The 19,071-nt window shown below is 34.8% G+C and overlaps 2 protein-coding genes across 3 annotated transcripts; both read right to left on the bottom strand.

Annotated features, from left to right (window-relative positions):
* Nucleotides 1–5,760: 5,760 nt before the first annotated feature.
* Nucleotides 5,761–7,240, bottom strand: LOC108227416 (acetylserotonin O-methyltransferase). The gene is made up of 2 exons (XM_017402542.2): nucleotides 6,336–7,240; nucleotides 5,761–6,186 (listed from the first exon to the last, which is right to left on the bottom strand). Exons 1-2 carry the CDS (start codon nucleotides 7,101–7,103, stop codon nucleotides 5,884–5,886), a joined length of 1,071 nt encoding a protein of 356 aa, XP_017258031.1. The 5' UTR covers nucleotides 7,104–7,240; the 3' UTR covers nucleotides 5,761–5,883.
* A 1,649-nt stretch (nucleotides 7,241–8,889) lies between these two features.
* On the bottom strand, nucleotides 8,890–17,619 carry LOC108227415 (transcriptional elongation regulator MINIYO). Of its 2 annotated transcripts, XM_064080437.1 has the most exons (11): nucleotides 17,385–17,619; nucleotides 15,719–16,760; nucleotides 15,449–15,567; nucleotides 15,165–15,346; nucleotides 13,723–13,828; nucleotides 13,389–13,649; nucleotides 12,698–12,886; nucleotides 10,365–12,605; nucleotides 9,930–10,139; nucleotides 9,259–9,474; nucleotides 8,890–9,159 (listed from the first exon to the last, which is right to left on the bottom strand). In XM_064080437.1, exons 1-10 carry the CDS (start codon nucleotides 17,547–17,549, stop codon nucleotides 9,292–9,294), a joined length of 4,698 nt encoding a protein of 1,565 aa, XP_063936507.1. In that variant the 5' UTR covers nucleotides 17,550–17,619; the 3' UTR covers nucleotides 8,890–9,159; nucleotides 9,259–9,291. The 2 variants fall into 2 exon arrangements, with proteins under 2 accessions (XP_063936507.1, XP_017258029.1); XM_017402540.2 differs by having other exon boundaries at nucleotides 8,890–9,474.
* Nucleotides 17,620–19,071: the final 1,452 nt, after the last annotated feature.

Genomic DNA, 19,071 nt, shown 5'->3' on the forward strand with positions numbered 1-19,071 from the left:
AAACAAACTGATATCAATTAGACTATAACTAAACACTTAAAGAGCATTCTCCGAGGTTTCAGAATTGGTAAAGATCACAATTTTATGACAAATAACGAGGGAAATACAAATTTTTAAACACGGAACAACTCAGCAGAAAGGTATAAACAGCCCTGAATCTTTGTAAGTCAGTTTAGACAATTAGATAAATTTAAAAAACAAATGGGTATGACTGATAACGAAATAATATATCTCAAGCTTTCCAGATTGGTATCATGAGTAGATTTTCGACATACGATCAATTTATAGCGAATTTTTGAACATGGGAAAAAGTTTCGCGACTAAGAACAGAAGGGTAACAAAGAATGTGCTTTTTAGCATAGATACACTGCTAATTTCGAAATAGGTCCTGAGACAAAAGTTGTAGATAACGAAAGGAGCTTTTCAGAATGTCCAGAATCAACAAAATCCGATCAATTTTCAATTTACTACGATTTTTACAACCCAACTGATTCACAGAAATTGCTATGTACGAATTTCAGCATAAACAAATAGGCAAACAAGATATATTCACATCAAATACACATGACAACAAACAAGAAATCAATATCTCAAATCAACATATACTTGCAAAAATCGAAGAGAAAAGAAAATATACCCGTCCACGTAAAGTACTGTACGACTTATTCGGATTCTAGAGGGATTCTTATATAGCACATAAAACCAAATTGCAAATAGTAATTTCCAAACTTGGGTCACAATTTTCTCCACCTCATAAACCAATTTCCAAATATAAGGTCTTCTCAAAAAGATTTCAATTTTCGAAAATAATTCCACACTTCTTTCCATCAATAAAGAATCTTCTCTACTTTATTATTCAAAATAACTAACACGAAAATAAATTCTAGAAACTTCCAATTAATACTAAAATTTAAATATATAAATACAAACAATCTAAATCTAATATCTAACTCATAATAACAATACTAATTGAATAAAAATATTTAAATAAATAAATAAAATCACAGGATTTTACATTGTGTTTGCTTTTAAAATATAAACTGTGGGTTGGATTTGCTTTTACAAGTGTTTTAAAAATTATTATTGTTTTGAGGAACAATGTTTTATAAAAACACCCACTGATTTCGAGATTAATTGTTGGTCAAATTGTTACTTGCTGAGCTGTGTAGCTCATCCCCTTTTACAGTTTTTCAGGTTTGATTTAAAAGCGAGTTGATGTGCATTGGAATTGGAGTTCGATGATATGAGATTTCGGATAAGTTTGACACGTGGATTTATAGATTTTAGTTGCGCCTTTGTAATAGTCATCTTTGTAATAGAATTTTAGATTAATAAATTCGTTGTAATTTAGTTTTGGATTTAGTTTTAATATTCCGAAAAGTCGGGATGTTACAGTAACCGAGCATTGGATCCGACGAGCGCTTAGGAGAAGGCACCACGTACATATTTGTGTGTGTAAAGGATCTTTGTTGAGAACGATTACAACTCTTTCCATCTATAATCATTATATATATCATTCCGCTAATTAAATTTTGAAAAAATATTGATAAAAATGTTAACAAATAAATTATGTGTTTACTAGTTTTTAACAACGCTAAATTACTCTCTCCTTGTTTCTGAATACTCTCTCCTTCTCAAACCCTAGCCTCCATCAAAAATTTTCGAGGGGTTTCCATCGGTTTTCACCGGTGGAAAGCCCTGATTTCTTGTTTTTGTTTTCTTATTTAATCTTGTTTTCCTTTCAATAAGTTCCCAATTTATTTGGGTTTTGTTGGTCTCTCCTTCTTGTGAGAGTTTTTTTGTTTTGGTGTGTTTTGATATTCTTTATGACCGAGGTTATCGATCGGCATGATTTTCATGGGTTTGATTCAGATTTGAAGGTTATTATGAAACCGCATCTATGGTCGATTGTTCAGAACAGTCAGGTGAAAGCCAATCCGGTAAAAACGAGTACATATATTCAAATTATCTTCAAATCGCTTAGTTGCCTCTCCAAAGAGGAAGGATTCAACAGCGATATAATACAGCGTCTGTCCAATTTCGATTATATTTGTAGATGTCGTATGGCTTTTAATGAATGAATTGATTCCTTTTTATCAAAAAAAAAATTATGTGTTTACTATAATATTTTTATATCTACTAGTACTCTTCGATTATAGTTCTTTATTGCAATATATGGGGTTCATATATCATCCGTTGATTAAGATTTCATTAAATTTTATGTTAATTATTTTTCAGGATTTAACATAATGATATATACAGTGATTTTAGTGACTAAAATGAGTTTTGGTAATAACTTGATAGTTTTTGACGAGAATGATGGGTACTTTGATATACATCCCTCAACATGAAATATATGCAACTATTTGGAAAAAAAGGAATCAAGGATAGAAACAATACTAAATCTAAAATAATGTTGATATTCCTTTCGTCTTATTTTACAATTTTTTATTAGAAAAAAAATATGTAGGTTGAGAAAGAGAAAAACAATCGTCCTCACAATTAATTTTTGACAAGTTTCCGTATTTCTTACGGTGAAAAGCTCAAAAACGTAAATAGGTAATATGACCTTTACATACACGTAACAAATCAACTATTATGTGGTTGAGTGATAAAAAGTCGCTGATAAATTTTTGTAAAAATAGATTGTGAGGATTGTTTGGTTCATGATTTTTTGGAATTTGGTATGAAGTTTGTTCATTTCAAACCCATACATGGTGTTTGGTTAAGAAAAACAAAATCTGAACTCATATCTTAAACCCCCATGGTATGGGTTTTTGATACTCAAGTGGGGAGGTGGGTATGAGATGCATTTATATTTTATTTTTTTTGTTTTTATTTAAGTAATGAAATATTAATGTTTGATACAAAATTAAATCAATGATGCAAAAATATATGACAATAATAATTTTATTAATATTTTTAATTAATATAATTTAATAACTTATTTTTTTATAAAAATTGTATATATTGATTACTGCACTCAACCAAACACATGATATCAGATATGATACCTCAAACCCATACCAATTTAATTCGATTCCTCATCCAACCCGATACCACTCCTTGAACCAAACTACCCCGAGGTATGAGTTTTTAAAGAAAAAATGAGTTACAATTTTAATTCTTTTACTTGTGATAATTTTTGTGAATTGAACTATGTTTACGTGTATACCAGTTAAACAGTGAGAACAACAACAATATGAGGATAATTTTTGGAAAGCATATTTAAAATTCATTTGACAAAAGTCAAAAAGATAAGGACGAATATCGTAAAATAATTTTTCTGCAAAAGAGGGCGGAAGGACTAAATATAGAAAGGTCGTGGTGGTAGGTTTAAATATCCGCAAACATAATGCAGAAACTTACCACTACTTACCAGTGAGCGACGAATAAATTGAATAATGCGAAGGACAAGTTTACGTGGTAGGGAATAAGAGGATTTTTCATGCATAAAATACGGAAAGTTTGGTAAAGGCTGGGGCGCTCGGCACAGGGGTGTTCACGAACCGAGCAGAGCTGAGTTTTGACCGAGTCGAGCCGTGTTTTAAATTTTTTCCTATCGAATCGAGCTCAGCCGAGCTTTCTTATCGAACAAAAAAGTGTGTTCGAGCTCGAGCTCGAGCTCGTTAACTAACGAGCCGAACACGAGCTTGTTCACGAACAAATACGAGCCGAGTCGAACCGAGTCGAGCCAGAGAAAAATAAAGCCAAACCGCTACTATACTCTTAAAATAGCAAGCCAAATAAAATTTTTAGTGTGTTTTGATGGTACCATATTATAGTTAATATTCTCATGATCGATTTGATATATTATATGTTAAATTCGGCGTTTAATAACATGTATATATTATGAAATTATCATAAAAATATTGCTTTTTTTCGAGGTTTAACGAGCCAAACTCGAGCCGAACACAATAAAAGCTCGAGTCGAGCTCATTTTCTTAACAGAATACATTTATGTGTTCAAGCTCGAGCTCGAATTCTTAACGAACCGAGCCGAACCGAGCTTTTATCGAGCCGAGCTCGAACTTGTTCGCGGACAACTCGGTTCGCGAACAGCTGTAGCTGGGCATGAAATTGCTCTTGGCCTCTTGCATGCTTTGTACCTCCACAGCTCCACTCCTCCAGGCTATAGACCACAAAATATACTCACTAGTCCACTCGGTTTAATATTTATATATTATTAAATATTTTATAAAATAGTGTTTTCTTCCTTTTTCAAATATATATCGTGCATCTGCATTCTATTTTGTTATACATATTCATTCATTTTTTTTTTCCAAACGATAGTTAAGAACCGGCCAGACCGATATAGCGATCATGTTTGTTAACATACTGAATTAGATGTTTTAACTATTTGATTATCGTAATTATTTTGCCTAGCAAATATAATTAGCTCTTTTATAAAAATAATTTGATAAATAACTGATTACTTAGTTTTTTATATTTCAATTAATAGACACCGGCCAAATCTCTAATTGAGGAAACTCCGCCAAATAATTTTTTAATTTGAACTCCTATTTCAATCCGTTAAAATTAGGCACCCATATATTCATCATTAATGTCCTAAATATTAGTCCAGAAAAATGGCCTCCGAATACCATTTAGTAACACTACATCGTCTAGCGTTTTGGTTACCAAAAACGCTAGACGATGTAGCGTTCTGTTAGGTTATCTCAAGATGTAAAAATCGGAAATCGGTCCAACTCGGTTTGGTTTCGAAAAAATGAGTACTCGGAACTCGGGAGAGTACTCGGAATGAGTTATCGGATAACTAATCGGGTATTTTTTTTTCTCATATATAGTTATATACTGATTAATAATAAAACTGTCTAATAATATTAATATTTTAATAACACACTTGAAATAATGAAGTTCAAATAAAAGTTACTTGATTGTTTTGACATAATAATCATTCACAAGTTTTGGTGATAAAACACATATAGTTTCTAATTAATGTCAATACTTTGTAAAAACAATATCAAAACATATATAAATTTACGTTTAGTCTCTTTTGAAATAATTTTCAAATAAAACAATAAAAAATTGATAAGTCAAACTCGGATTTGATCTCGAGTACTCGGAGTCAAACCGAATTCTGACCGATTTTTTAATAAATCGATTTTGAACCCGATTACTCGGAACTCGGATCGGACAAGGGGTTAAAAACGAGTACTCGGAATGAGTACTCGGCCGACTCGGCGATTTTTAGAACACTGGGTTATCTTAACAGAACGCTATATCGTTTAGCGTGTAAATAGGTCAATCCTAATTAGACGTACACGGTGTAGCGTTTTGCTAGGGTTAAAACAGTAAAATACTACATGATCTAGCGTTTTCATCTTAAAATTGAAAACGCTAGATTACATGCGTCTCTGACCAGTATTTGACGTCATTTTTTCCAACTCTGTTACTTCAGACATTACTTCAAGAACATTTGAGATTTGGGGCTACTTTTCTAAAATTAGGTGATTCTTTTAATCAAATTTCTAATATAATCCTGAATTTTCTTTTCTTTTAAACCTCATACTTTCTAACCGGGTCAACAGGTACTTTAGCACAGAGTTCCTTGCAATAACAGAAACTTGTAAAACCAGCCAGGTTACTAAAATCCTTGGTAAATTTTAGTCGCGCATACGCCGAACCTCAAAATTCAGGAGGCAGGTACAAATTAACCAGTAATGATCAGATTTAATTCACTTAATCCCTTCCGTTCCATAATTCATCAATTTATCACAAAGCTAATGGCTGTCTGTATTAACTACTGAAGCACCTGTGACATTACTTGGAAACATATACAAACACAGACCAGGATCATCTCTGTGATTTATTTTCACAACACAAAATATTCGGAAAAATGATCTTTGATCTCCATTTTATCTAAGGATAGGCCTCAATAACAGATGATACAGCCTGAATGTTCTTGATCGTGTGCCTGGTGAAGCCAGCCTCGCGGAGAACATAAGCCCATTCCTCTGCAGTTCTTTCCTTGCCCTTGCTAGTATGCGCCAACATCACCATGTCTAACATTAACCCTACATCCTTGAGTTTGCCTCCCTTCTTGTCCTCGATTACGGCCTCTACAATAATCACTTTCCCAGCTGTGCCATACTCTGAGATCGCTTCTCTGCAATTCTTGAGAATCTGGATGCACTCATCATCGTTCCAGTCATGCAATACCCACTGCATTTAATTTGAACAAGTAAGCTTATAAGCTTATAAATAATTAGTATCTGTACTAATAATAATTCTCGGGTGAGGGAGAGTTGAATCAGAACCTAGGACAACAGAGGATAAGTACGTTAAAAAAAAAAAAAATCAAGGGTACTGACCTTGATGAAAGTAGCATTGGCCTTAGGGACACTGACAAACATATCTCCTCCAACGTGCTCAATACCTTCGTATTCTGGTGCAACAGCCAGCACATGAGGAACATCGAAGTTGATTCCACGAATCCACGGACATGCTTTGATCAGAATGCTAAGTGCTGTTCCATTGCCACCACCAACATCAACAATGGAGCTGAGTCCAGTAAAAACCTCAGGACATCCATCAAGTACCGCAGGAACTGTTAACCTCGTATCACAAGCCATTGCTTCATCAATGAACTTGCTATGGCCAGGATTTTCAGCTGCATACTCCCACACACTCTTGCCATGAGCACAATCAAATGCTGATGTCCCATCATCCAGCACCCGGGCACTCAGAAAATGCCATGGAGCTAACATAACGGAGCTGCTCTCAAACAACAGAAAAGTAGCCAAGCTATTCCTGCCATCTTTTATCAGAAGGCGAGACAACGGGGTCTGAACATACCCCAAGGCGCCTTGCTCTGTGATTTTCTCCTTAAATATGCCCCGGTTCATTAAGAACCTCATGATCCGAAAAAGGGCTGGTGAGGAACAAGAAAGAGCTGAAGATAGCTCAGAAAGTGTCATGGGATCACCCTGTTTTTCGAGGATTTCAGGTATCCCAAGCTCAATAGCACACTTGACTAAAGCCATTTCAGTAAAACCAAACACAAATCTCCATATATCAACTTGGGCTTCAACTGTTTCATCGTTTCCATTTGTTACTTCACTTTTTATTATTCCTGCCATTTCTGATTTCGTAACAATTAATCAATCACGAGTCAGGAACCCGGGGGTGTGAAATTACTTCAGCTTCGGGTCACTGATATAGGTGAACTACTGGACTGTATGATGTATTTAGCATGTTTTCCCCAGCACAATAACGTGGAATAATATATCCAAATATTAAAGGATTATAATAAACATTTGGTAGCTTGGTCTATTAAATTTTATGATTTGATTTGATATTTTATGAGTGTTGTCGGCCATATCACTGTGTTTTTTACTGCCAACAAAAAATATTCGAAATTATAAAAATGTAACAGTCAGCATTGCATGATTAATTTTGTCGGTAAATATTATCAAAGGGTATCGATAATATCGCACTTACAGTAGTAGTATATGGTATGGTGATTGAGTGAAGTACTCACCCCGAACAGCAGAGCACTTCCGCTAACCCTCTATTAAAAATAATTAAAAGTTAGCACTAATAATTTTCTTAAATATTATCTGTAACTTTAATCAGGTTTCTAATTATATTTATCAAACGTCTAGGAATTTTATAATAGGATTTTCACAAAATCTCTTCTCATATAAAGAATGATATATTTTATTTATAATAATATTAAATACAACCTATATTGAATATAATCTGTTTTTCACAAAAATTTTCTCATATAAAGAATAATATATTTTATTTATAATAATTTTAAATACAACCTATATTGAATATAGACTGTCTCATCAAGACATGACGGATCACGAGTTAAAGCAAATGTTACAAAATCGATATTCTATGTTATTTGTAACCAATCTCCTTTTCTTTTCTTTTTTTGACAGGACCAATCTCCTTCAATATGGTTTTATTGGAACATGTTTTGATGGTTGTGATTTTAAGATATACTATTAGATTTTTAGAGTTTAAATGCTTTCGATTAGTTCACGCGTTTCAAATATTAATTTTATCGACTTTTCACTTTTTTTTTAATGAGTTGAAACATCTAGTTTTCGTCCATAGACTAGCCTACAACTTGCGAACCTTGTTAAGCATGTTACAGTATAACATTTATTAATACACGTAAGTGACGTAACAATGATTTGCATGAGATCTGGAACCAATTATCCTGTAAAACTTTATTAAACATATAACATTTATTAATACACATAACAAAACTTGGCATAAAATCATAAAATCAGTCTATTATATTATATTTGATTAGTATGAATGAATTTGAAAATAATAAAATGCAGATGTATTATGAATAATTGTTCAAAAATTTCGGCCATTCTTCGCTCCATTCATTACCTCTTATACTAGAGTTCACACCCTCATTTTAAAAAATTCCATTCCTTCCTATATCCAATTTATTCTAAAATCTCATAATAACAATTTAAAATTTATATATTTATTTTCAGAACTCCCTCCGATCTTTTATGTTTTCTTTTGGTTTTGCTCATTCCACTTCATTTACTCCAACCAAATACTGACGCTACTCCTTTAAAACGTATGTCGGAGAGACTTAATTCCCTCTCAAAACGACGAGTGTGGTGGTATTTTTCACCTTTACTCTTGCAACTTTTAAGTAACAGGCAATCTGATCCGCTTTCTTTAAAAGCGAAATCAATATCACATCATTCAAGAAAAAGAAAGATATTCCATGAATCAGGTGTATCATAATATATTGTATCGTCTTATTATGGTGTATACATATAATATTTGCGATTCGGTGCCTACCGGCCACTATGCTACTATTGGTTCTTAGTATTTGGAGCATGCTATTAGAACACTTTGATTGACTTTTTACAGTCATTCAGATGATATCAGGCAAATAATACAGTTTTCCAACTAATTGGGCCCTGAAATTGTTGCACATTTAGCAAGAAAAAGAATCCAAGAAGCCGAACAGGATATAATGCTTATGCTGATGAGAAGTTAGTGCTAGTATACTGCAGGTATGCAGCAAATAACGGAATTACTAACCAAACCATGCATGCTCAGTATGTGCCACTAAGGACCTGGAAGACGTACCTCACTCGCAAAAATGATATATGCAGCCCTCCTAACCCCCCATACTCGAAAGCACAGCTGAAACTGAAGTAGGAAAGTAGGGCCGGGAGAGAGACTTAATTTCCATCATAAGAAAATTTATCATGCTTTTAGTTCAAGCTACTCTTGGTTAGCTACCTCTCTGTACAAGCATGTCATATGACAAAACTGTTACTTTCCAAAGCTAGACCTAAGCTTGTCTACCTCACTCAAGAGCGAGATGCTTCCTTCACAGGCCTGTTTCAGCAAGTCAAATCTTTTGTCAAATTCATACATCTGAGGCACTGGAAGTTCTTTGCCAAGTTGTTGGTCAGTAGATGGCTTGCTGTATCGAATTAGATCCATCATCATGCTCTGTTATGACCCAAAAAAATAAAATATAAGTGATTATAAAAATCAAATGTGATCTAGTATAAATGTTTCAGGGAAAATAATCTTGTTTATACACTTTGGTTGGGAAGACATATCACCAAGATAAAAAGGCGAAAAAGAATACATCAATATGATCTATATATTTCAGTGCTTGATTGAGCAACCATGTTATACAAGACAGAGCCACAGATCTCAAGTTGCCCAAGGTTTTTCCCTATAGAATAAACAGCTATAGTGGCATTCTTATCAAGTTGGTATGTAAATGTATAATTTGCTCAATTATTATAATTTAAATTTAAAACCTCTGTTTCTGAAAGTCCTAATCACCATGGGCAAACATCAACATACAGTAACATGTTAATGTACATTTAGAAGTACATCAAAGAAACTAGTTAATCTGCCAACTCCAAATAAGAATAGGGAAAAAAGTTTTGTACCTGATGTTGCTTTTTACCAGAATAATCTCTCAAGAGAGATTTAACAAGTTTGTTTCTCACTGTTACCCTATCACCAATGGGATTGACGAAAATAAAAGAGGCTAGGTGGTGCAGAACCAATGTGAATGCAACTGAGCCACGACCAACTGCTCTGTCAAGAGCCCCCGACGTCCATGATTTCACATAAGCCTCCAGAATCTTATCATTGTCCTGCATCATGGAATAGTGTGTGGTCATGTAAAATTGTTCAAAGAAAGAATCACTTTGACCAAATATTATTTTTTGCATCTTTTTCCAAAAAAAAAAAACCCTACAATACTAACAGTTTTTGGTTTATAATAAAAAGATTCTCATTTCATTCTAGATACAGCAGACAATAAAAAAGTCAGCCAAAACCCCCAATACAAAAGCAATAGAAACAATTCATAGCAATACCTCAGCAGGTTCGAGGTACCCTTCAGCCTCTGCAATACATTTTTCTATAGGTGGCAAAAGTTCAAGAACACGAGCATTAGAAAGGGAATTCCATGCAGCTAGTCTTACAGGAGACTCAACAGAGCGATGTAAATACATAGTAACTTGCCGCCCATATATCATATCACCATAAGATACAGCAGCAAACTGCTCTGTCAGTGTTTCGATAAATGTAGAGTAACTCTCATGAACGTCTGAATGGAACCTCAGTAATTCCAGATTATTATCCATCCCTCCCTTATGCAAGAGCCTTGACTTATCAAGATGCTGTCCATATAGTTCTTGCAAAATCTCAAATAGATCTCTACTGTTGTCTTCAAGAACACCCATTCCATCATACAGGCATGCCGATAAAGAATGCAATTTCCATGATAGTGGCACGTGTTGAACTGATGTGTGGTAATTAGAAGAAAGAAAATTCGACACAGATTCAATACCTAAAAGGAAAAATAATCCACCTTTCGCCACTTCTAGTAAGGCAGCATTGTTTTTGCAGTCTAGTGAATCAGGTACACTAGAAAGTTTAGCACTTCTGTCTATAATGTTTGAGAGTGAACTCAGAAACCAATGTGAAGGAAGTGGCAGTCTCTGATGAGCCCATTCTACTACCAGAAAATTTGAATTATGGCCATGACCATTAATGTTTGACGTGTGACAATCCTCGTGTATAGTGTCCAGATTAAATTTTTTATTTTTAGGTGATTCATGACCCAAACGACTCTTTTTACTTTCTGCCCCTGACTTCTTTTTCAGAGACAGCCATCTATTCTTAAAGTGTGAAGTCAAGCAATCACTGAAGAGCTGGTAGTCTTGTTCTTCATATTGCCACCTGATTTCTTTGAATTCCCTGACACACAGATCAAGACACTTAAGGACAGGGATTTGAAACAGGTAGCCTAACAACTTATCCAGCAAGAATCTGTCATTTGGCCCAGCGATTAAACATATATTCAATGCACAATTTATTTTCTGCATAATAAATCTCATCTCTTCAGAATTTGGTGGATCTTTGGCATGCACAACTGGAAGTAACTCAAGTAAGTGAATGACCACATTTGCATCCATTTGAGCCAATAAGACTGTTTTCGACCAAAACCCGCCACCAGAAGCACCCCAACCGATACCAACACCTGGAGCAGGACCACCTCTACCAAACATCTCAATGGATTGCATAAATTGCCACTCGGAAGCAATTAAGTCCATAAAAGTTATCATCATCATTTCTAATTCGGCCGAGGAAGAGTTGAGAATTCCAGCCGCAAGTATTTTATCTTCACTTGAAAAAGTGAATCCCTGGGAGGATGTCGTATGCATGTTCGCAAGTCGGATCAGCTTATCAATAGAATGAACAACTTGAACTGATCCCCGAAGACAGACCACAGAAGCAAACAACATCTCAGGTTCACTTTCATGTCTCAGATAACACAGATACTCGAGGAAAGAACCACACCGAGAAGAATACTTGCCGTAATCTTTGTTGGTCATCCCTGTAAAGCTGAGAAACTCATGTTTGATTACATGAAGTCCAATTTTAGGAACGAACTCTGGAAGCCATGGAAGCTGCCCCCCTTGAAGACGAGAGGTATCCTCTGGAATGACACGCAGTAATAAACTGGAAAGCATGTGCATGACTGATGAAATTACCCATAACAGGGACTTCACTGTCTGACTCTTCACAACAGAATCGCTCCTACTTGCATTTTTCCACTCAAAGCATTTAGAAAGATTTGAATCGCTCTTAAATGCTATCCATTTTAAAGCTAAATCAACAATTGGGCCTACATGACTCCAACACCATGTTTCTTTGTCATCTGTGTCAATTTCTTCTGATTCCACTTGTGAATAGAAGTTTGGAAGTCGTCTAGTGAGAACCTCTAAGACAAGGTATGCTTCATTTGCAATGGAAGTAAACTCGTCAAGAATGTTGCTAGCAATCATCTTTTCAAGTGTGGATACATCCAACCAGATACAAAGAGAAGGGAGCAAATCTGTGAGATAAGATACACAGTAACCATACTGAATGCAGACTTTCCAAAAACGAAGTTGTTCAACCATCAAATCAGATGATTTTTTGCAGTTCTCCCTTCCCGATTTCACCCAGTGGTCAATGGAGGATGTATATCGATACAAATGCCAAGTCATCTTCTGGAAAGTTCCATTCTTTGTAAATTCTAAACAGTTCTTCTCATATTGAGCCAAAACCTAATTAGGAAAAAAAAAAAAAAAACTAAATTATTTGACAAGACTTTTAAGTCATCGAATTCTGAAGAAAGCTACATATGTAAATGGCTTGCCTTCATAAGTTTAACAGCCTTTATCTTGAAGGAATTGATCTCCATTTGGTCATTCATAGTAAATCTTTTGACAACTGTGTGAACAAGTCTTTCACAGTTTATAATTGCATCTGAACAAGCCGGGGAATGCCTTGCTATGGCTATTAGTATAGAGATTACACATTCTTCTAGAACTGATGAAGGGTCCGTCTGAAATTGCAAGTGACAAATGTTAACTAAACCACAAAAAATCTATAGGATTATGGTAAATACCAGATTAGAGACATGCAGATAAACCTCCACAGCATGTTTCTTTATCAACAAGTATTGCCGACTTGCTCAACATACCGCATTAAACAAGTTTATATACCAAATACAAGATGGTATCTTGCTAACCATTACAAGAAAAAGTTTAAACGATACCCAAGTAGCTGTCTTGTCAGTTGTAAAGGTTTTCCGAGGAAACAGTAAAGGAACCTATTTTAATTTAGACAAAATTGGCACAGGCCTCTGACCAACTTTCCGGAGAAAATATGAAGCTAGAGAAAAGACATCATGGGTTCTTTGATGTAAGAAAATTCGAAATTCCACAAGTACATGCTCTTGGGGAAGTCAGAAAATCGACCATGGGGTACACTTTAATTCAAAATTTTCAAAGTTTCATGCTACAATTATCTCAGACTTATAAATACATCCTTTTGCAAATTCTTACCTCCAAAAGATAGCGGATTCTTGAAATAATCCCCATTCTGACCAAACCCGCTGCCAAATCTTGTCCTGCAACAACAATGTCATCCTGAATAGTTTTCTCACCTTCAGCTTCGTGGTGCATGGTGTTGTCATCAAAAGGAAGAAGATCTGAAGGTTTAGTATTATACTTCCACAAGCCACCTTTAAGAAAACTATCTTCGATTCTGGGTCTACTTCTAAATACTGGAGCAGTACAGACACCATTCTGATAGGTTACTGTTTTCTGAAAGCATGTGTAGCAAAGTTAAGATACGATAGAAACAAAGAATAACGAGAACCCTTGAATTGATATCTACCTCGGAAATATCAAAAAAACTCTCGTTGATGTCACAACAAAGTACAGACTGAATGACTTTGGCACCAGCTAAAACCACAGAGTCATGGTTATCATCAAGAGACATCCTGCAAATTAAAGAAGCTGAAGGTTAAGTAAACAAGAAAATCACATCAATGGACAGCTCGACTCTTGAACATGTTAAAAGTTACAGCTTCAGTTCATACTAACAGTACACGGGTCAATTTACTTTAAAAATCAGTACTCAACTTTATTATATACTTGATTCAAGTTTCATAAAATGAATGCAGGCCTCATTTTAAACCTCAACACTATGGACAGACTTCGAGCTTCGTCCTAGAATCTCAATTGAGGGAGTAATAGCTCCTTAAATTTATTTTCTCCAATATTTGACCAATTGCAACTCAGACAAGTACGCAAAACAAAAACAGCAGACTCCTCGAAATCTACCAAATTTATGTCAGCTAAAGGACCTCATCAAAACTTGCAGCCGCATGAAACTTAACTCATACATCATAACAATAATCGTTACATCTTTATTTTATCCTTGGCTCCAGAGAGGCAGACCTGACCACTTAGACTTGTGAAGTGAGGCATATTCTGTTGACCACTTGTAGGGGCCCTTTAGTTCATGGTTAATGAGCCCCGGGAATCGGAACCTCAAACTCATGTTGGTGTTTGGATTAGCAATTTTGTTGTATGGAATGGGAACCCCATTCCCATTTTGTGCGGAAAGCATTCCATCCGCACACCTTGGGATATCCGTTCCCATTCACGTTTCCCCATTCACGCCTACCATTGAAACGCCCCCTTAATCAGCCAAGTACATAACAAAAACCATAGACAACTCAAAATAGTACAAAATATATGTCAGCTCAAGAATCTCGAAAGTACACAACAGATTTTGTGTCATGTTTAGGTTTTACTTTGGGTCCCAAAAAAATATATTTATTAAGTGAGAACTACATTATATATATAAACTTTATACAGTATACTATCATTGTATGTAAATACGAATATAACAATAGATATTTTTTGTATATTTATAGATTTATAGATATATGCACGAAGAGAAAATATATTAATTCTCTTTTTATCTAAATTATATCAAAAACTTTTTTTGTGTGCACAAAAAGTAGGCTGATCCATTTAATGTTGTGTATATGGGATTGGTCCTTAGCCCAAGGAAGGTAGACCCAACCATTTTGTAGAGTAAAGTGAATCATATTCTTCCTCTACACACCTCCCCCCGAGGCAGGGGGGAAGAGTAAATTCCTCTTCAGAGCATCACTAATCTATATAAGATACTTGCATAGCACAGGAAACATATTTGTCTGTGGGGTATAGCTGTCCCTAAAAGAAACATGATGTGTACATAACAAATGTGATGATACTGAAACCTTCAAATGAGGGGGGGGGGGGGGGGGGAATTTTGAGACTCGCCTAAGTGAAAATGCAAGCTCTGGCTCTGGGCCTAATATAAAAGCCCAGATAGCCCCCCAGTCAGCAAGTCTGTTGTTAGAGCATTTCCAGGTGTCCCCAACTTGATTTTGCAGGATGCAGCTTGATGCCCTATTAAGCACAGATGCAAGTAAATGCAATGCAAGGACGCGTTGCCCAGGAACCTGAAATTTGCATCCCCAAATTGTTCATAAATACAAGTCCAAAGAACAGTAGTAATTGCTGCAGGTATAACATTTGAAGACCAAAATGTAGTATAAACTAACCACACTCCTAATAAGCGCTATTGCTTCTTTGATGGTGTAACCTGCAGCAGCAGGGTCACCTTCAGTTCGAAGAAGGTCACGTTCTGAGACATTTCCCGCACTATATCCACTCTTAATACCTTAACATAAAAAATGAACTCTTAAAAGCTTGATTGGATAATTAGTATAAAAACAATTTAAGGGTACATAAATCATATAAAATATAATTTTTTTTATATGTTATGAGGTATAACCAACATATCCAAATAACTATACTAAGTGAATTCCTACCAGACATATCAATGACATTTCCTTCCAATGAGAACCTCAATTCCCTAACAGATTCAACCCTTTTGCTCCAAGCATCCCATGGACTGCCACTATTGTCATTTACTGGCATTGCTTTGTCAGCTTGTGTCATCACCAAATCTGTCTCTGTCGCATTTAATGATGTTTCACTCTGAGGAAATGTAGATTTATCATTCAAATTTTCACCCCGAAGGTTCCCGACTTGACCACCAATACGTACACCTGAAGTTGAATTTTTTTGCTTCTTTGATTTGTCTTGCCCCCTTCTCCTTAAGTTTTCTAGTACTGAAGGACTCAGCCTCTTCTTCAGCTCATCTTGTGCGTCAGCAATCTCATCAGCTGACATTTCCTGAAGACGAGCACGATTCTCAGCATCGATTTGACTACCAAGGGTTTTTGGTTCTTGTTCAAATCCCAAGTATTTGTCGACACGACCAGGTTTCAAGACAGATTCCAATATATCATTCCTATCTAATGCTGACTTATACGGGTTCCTATGGTTTGTAGGTTCACTGAGAAAAAGTTCATTATGCGCATCAGTTGACACATCATCAATATTCATATCCGAGACATCTTCTTCTTGTTCTACCACCACATTCTTCTTTGAAAAATCTGCAATTTCCATCTCCACATCCTGTACCTTGTAATCATTTCCAAAAACCCCTCCCTCTACCTGAACAGCATTCTCAAAATCAACATGCCTACTCACATTCTCATCAATTTTATTAGCCTCATTAACTCCATTTAGCTCTTTAGGCTTTGCATTAAGCTTATTGCTTTCCTTATTAGAACTCATAACTGCATTAGTCATTAGCTCCTGCTCTTTCCTCTGCACTGGTTTCGAAATCATACCGGCATTATCATTTATGAGCTCTCGCCACCGACTAAAATCCACACTCTTCTTCTCTTTCCTCTGAACTGGCTCAGCAAACTGTGCCATCATCTCCCCATTATCATCATCATCCTCATTCTCATCCTCATCATTCAAGTTTCCAATAGAATCACTCAATTTAGGTGCCCAATGCTGTACCAATCAATACAGACTCAAATACATAAGCTAAACAACACTAAGAACACAGAAAAAACAAAACAAAATTCTAATCCACGATCAAAATTCAAAAAGACATTTCAAGAAAAGAAGGCAAACTTCAACTAGCATTACATGCATAGGTCCCCAACGGCTAACGCTATCACAATCCACAATCGAAACATACACCAATAGCTAACCAAAAAACCACTAAAACCCCACACCTAAAACCCCAAAAAATCAAAAACAAAAATACAAATTCTTAAACAAAACCGGGGAATTCCGATAGCAAAAATCTACTAGCATCACTTGCTCTATCACCTGATGCTGTCACAAAAATTCCACACACCAAAACTAACTAATCACCACTACAAATACAAACCTAATATGAGTAATAGGACTCTTTTTGACATTTTGCACGTAACTAATTATTTTTTTAACAAAATCTAATCTTGTCAATTTTATATACCGAGTAAAAAGTCGAAATGACTACTAATTTGGGACCGGCGACTCAAACCTAGAAAAAGTGAAAACGCGTGGTCGGAAAATTCTATTCAATATCGAGATTAAAAATACATTGTCTACTAACTTGTCGAGGTTAGAAGGATGGGGAGGGCTTACAGGGCCATGGGAGCGATGACGGGCGACCGGAAAAGGAAGGACGGTGGCGCGTGGGAAAGAGGAAGGGGAGAGTGGGGTGTTTTCGGAGAAGCCCTTTTCAACTATGCCGCCGACCATCGGCGGCGCGTTGGATGTTTTCTTGCCGTTGCGATCTTTCTTGTTCATACTTGCGGAGTGGGGTTTAGTCAGAAATTGAAATTAATTTTGTGTGTGAATGTCGAGAGCGTTGTATTTATAGTATGTTATTCTAGGGCCGCTCTGCCAAGATCCCATCGCATAAATAAATTCTAAATTTTAAATAAATTTTTAAATATACGTTCCTTTGAATTGTGTATAAAAAAATTATAGATATATTACATAAACATCATTTTTTTCAAGTCGGATTCAAAATAATCCTATCCTAATTAATTAGAAGGTTCTAAAAGAATCTTGACCCTATTATTCTATATGTTGGCAAGGATTATTTTCGTGTTTGCTAAATCCATTTATCAAAAATATAACATGTAATTTTGATTGTAATTTATTTTTTGAATGTAATTTAAGATATTCTGATCGTTAATTCCTTTAGAAAAAAGAATTAATATTTTTATATATGTTCCGCGAAAACAACATATAGAAGTACATCTTTTTATCTTGATTGTGTAAAAAGTCAAAATAATTATTAATTTATAACGAAAAAAGTAATTTTTTATCAAGCATAATAACCAAAGATCATTATTATGACTTATTATTTATTTACTTTGTTCTATGCATATGTTTAATCTTTTTATACAGCCAATCAATCCTACACCATGCAGTCATTTACTATTTTGTAATTTCTACAATGTCTAATTGTGTGTTGTCTTTGTCTACATGAGAATATAGTGAGGGTGATTCATAGTTATGGACTTATGGTGGGTTTATCTTCTTTTCCCGAATATTCTTGCATAAATTTGCTTAAAAAATTAATTTACTACAACCCTTTAACATAATATTCACATTTATATAAAATATGATCGTAGACTGCATTAATATAAATGTACTAAGTCTTTAAAGACCGTGAGTTATTTAAAAATACTTGTAAAAAGTTTTATTTTAACATAATTTTCACACGGTAAGAATGTTAAAGTGTGATCCGTAAACACATTAGCGCGATTATATTTTGAGCGATTATTAAGTGTATATTATTAACAGCTTTCTTGAGCATATTATCGACAACCTTTTATAATCATATTATCCGCAACTGTTTTTAGTTATATTATTGACAAATTTTTCTAACAAGATGATTATAATTCTAAATTTTTATCGTAAATGTAGAAGCGCTATAATATCCGGCGGAAAGCCAAACTACACTAAACTCCAATAGAAAGAAAACGATTCGTTCCAATTATCTAAAGCTTTTTTCAACTGGTAATTTATTATAAACATTCATGTATTCTAAACTTCATTAAAACATCTTTAACACGTTTGATTATATTGGTCGGTTATATTTTAAATATCGTATGTATTAATATTTTAGATTATTAAAAATGAAAAATATCATTTTAATATGATAATAAATAAAATGAAATCTTATTTTCATAATAAACGATGTGAAATATTCTTACACGTCAGTAGAGATTTAACAAATATAACCAACATAAAAAGATAAACGATGCACATTAACATAGATTCAACAAATATAACCAACATTAGTAGGGTGACTATA

The sequence above is a fragment of the Daucus carota genome, chromosome 6 (assembly GCF_001625215.2).
Source record: "Daucus carota subsp. sativus chromosome 6, DH1 v3.0, whole genome shotgun sequence".
NCBI classification, from domain to species: Eukaryota; Viridiplantae; Streptophyta; class Magnoliopsida; order Apiales; family Apiaceae; genus Daucus; species Daucus carota.

Coding starts and splice junctions, on each gene's coding strand:
- LOC108227416 (XM_017402542.2), bottom strand. CDS start 7,103: ATGGCAGGAATAATAAAAAGTGAAGTAACAAATGGAAACGATGAAACA. Junction 6,187..6,335: donor CCAATGCTACTTTCATCAAG/GTCAGTACCCTT, acceptor AATTAAATGCAG/TGGGTATTGCATGACTGGAA.
- LOC108227415 (XM_064080437.1), bottom strand. CDS start 17,549: ATGAACAAGAAAGATCGCAACGGCAAGAAAACATCCAACGCGCCGCCG. Junction 16,761..17,384: donor GTCATCGCTCCCATGGCCCT/GTAAGCCCTCCC, acceptor TGATTGGTACAG/CATTGGGCACCTAAATTGAG. Junction 13,650..13,722: donor GTTTTTTTGATATTTCCGAG/GTAGATATCAAT, acceptor ACATGCTTTCAG/AAAACAGTAACCTATCAGAA.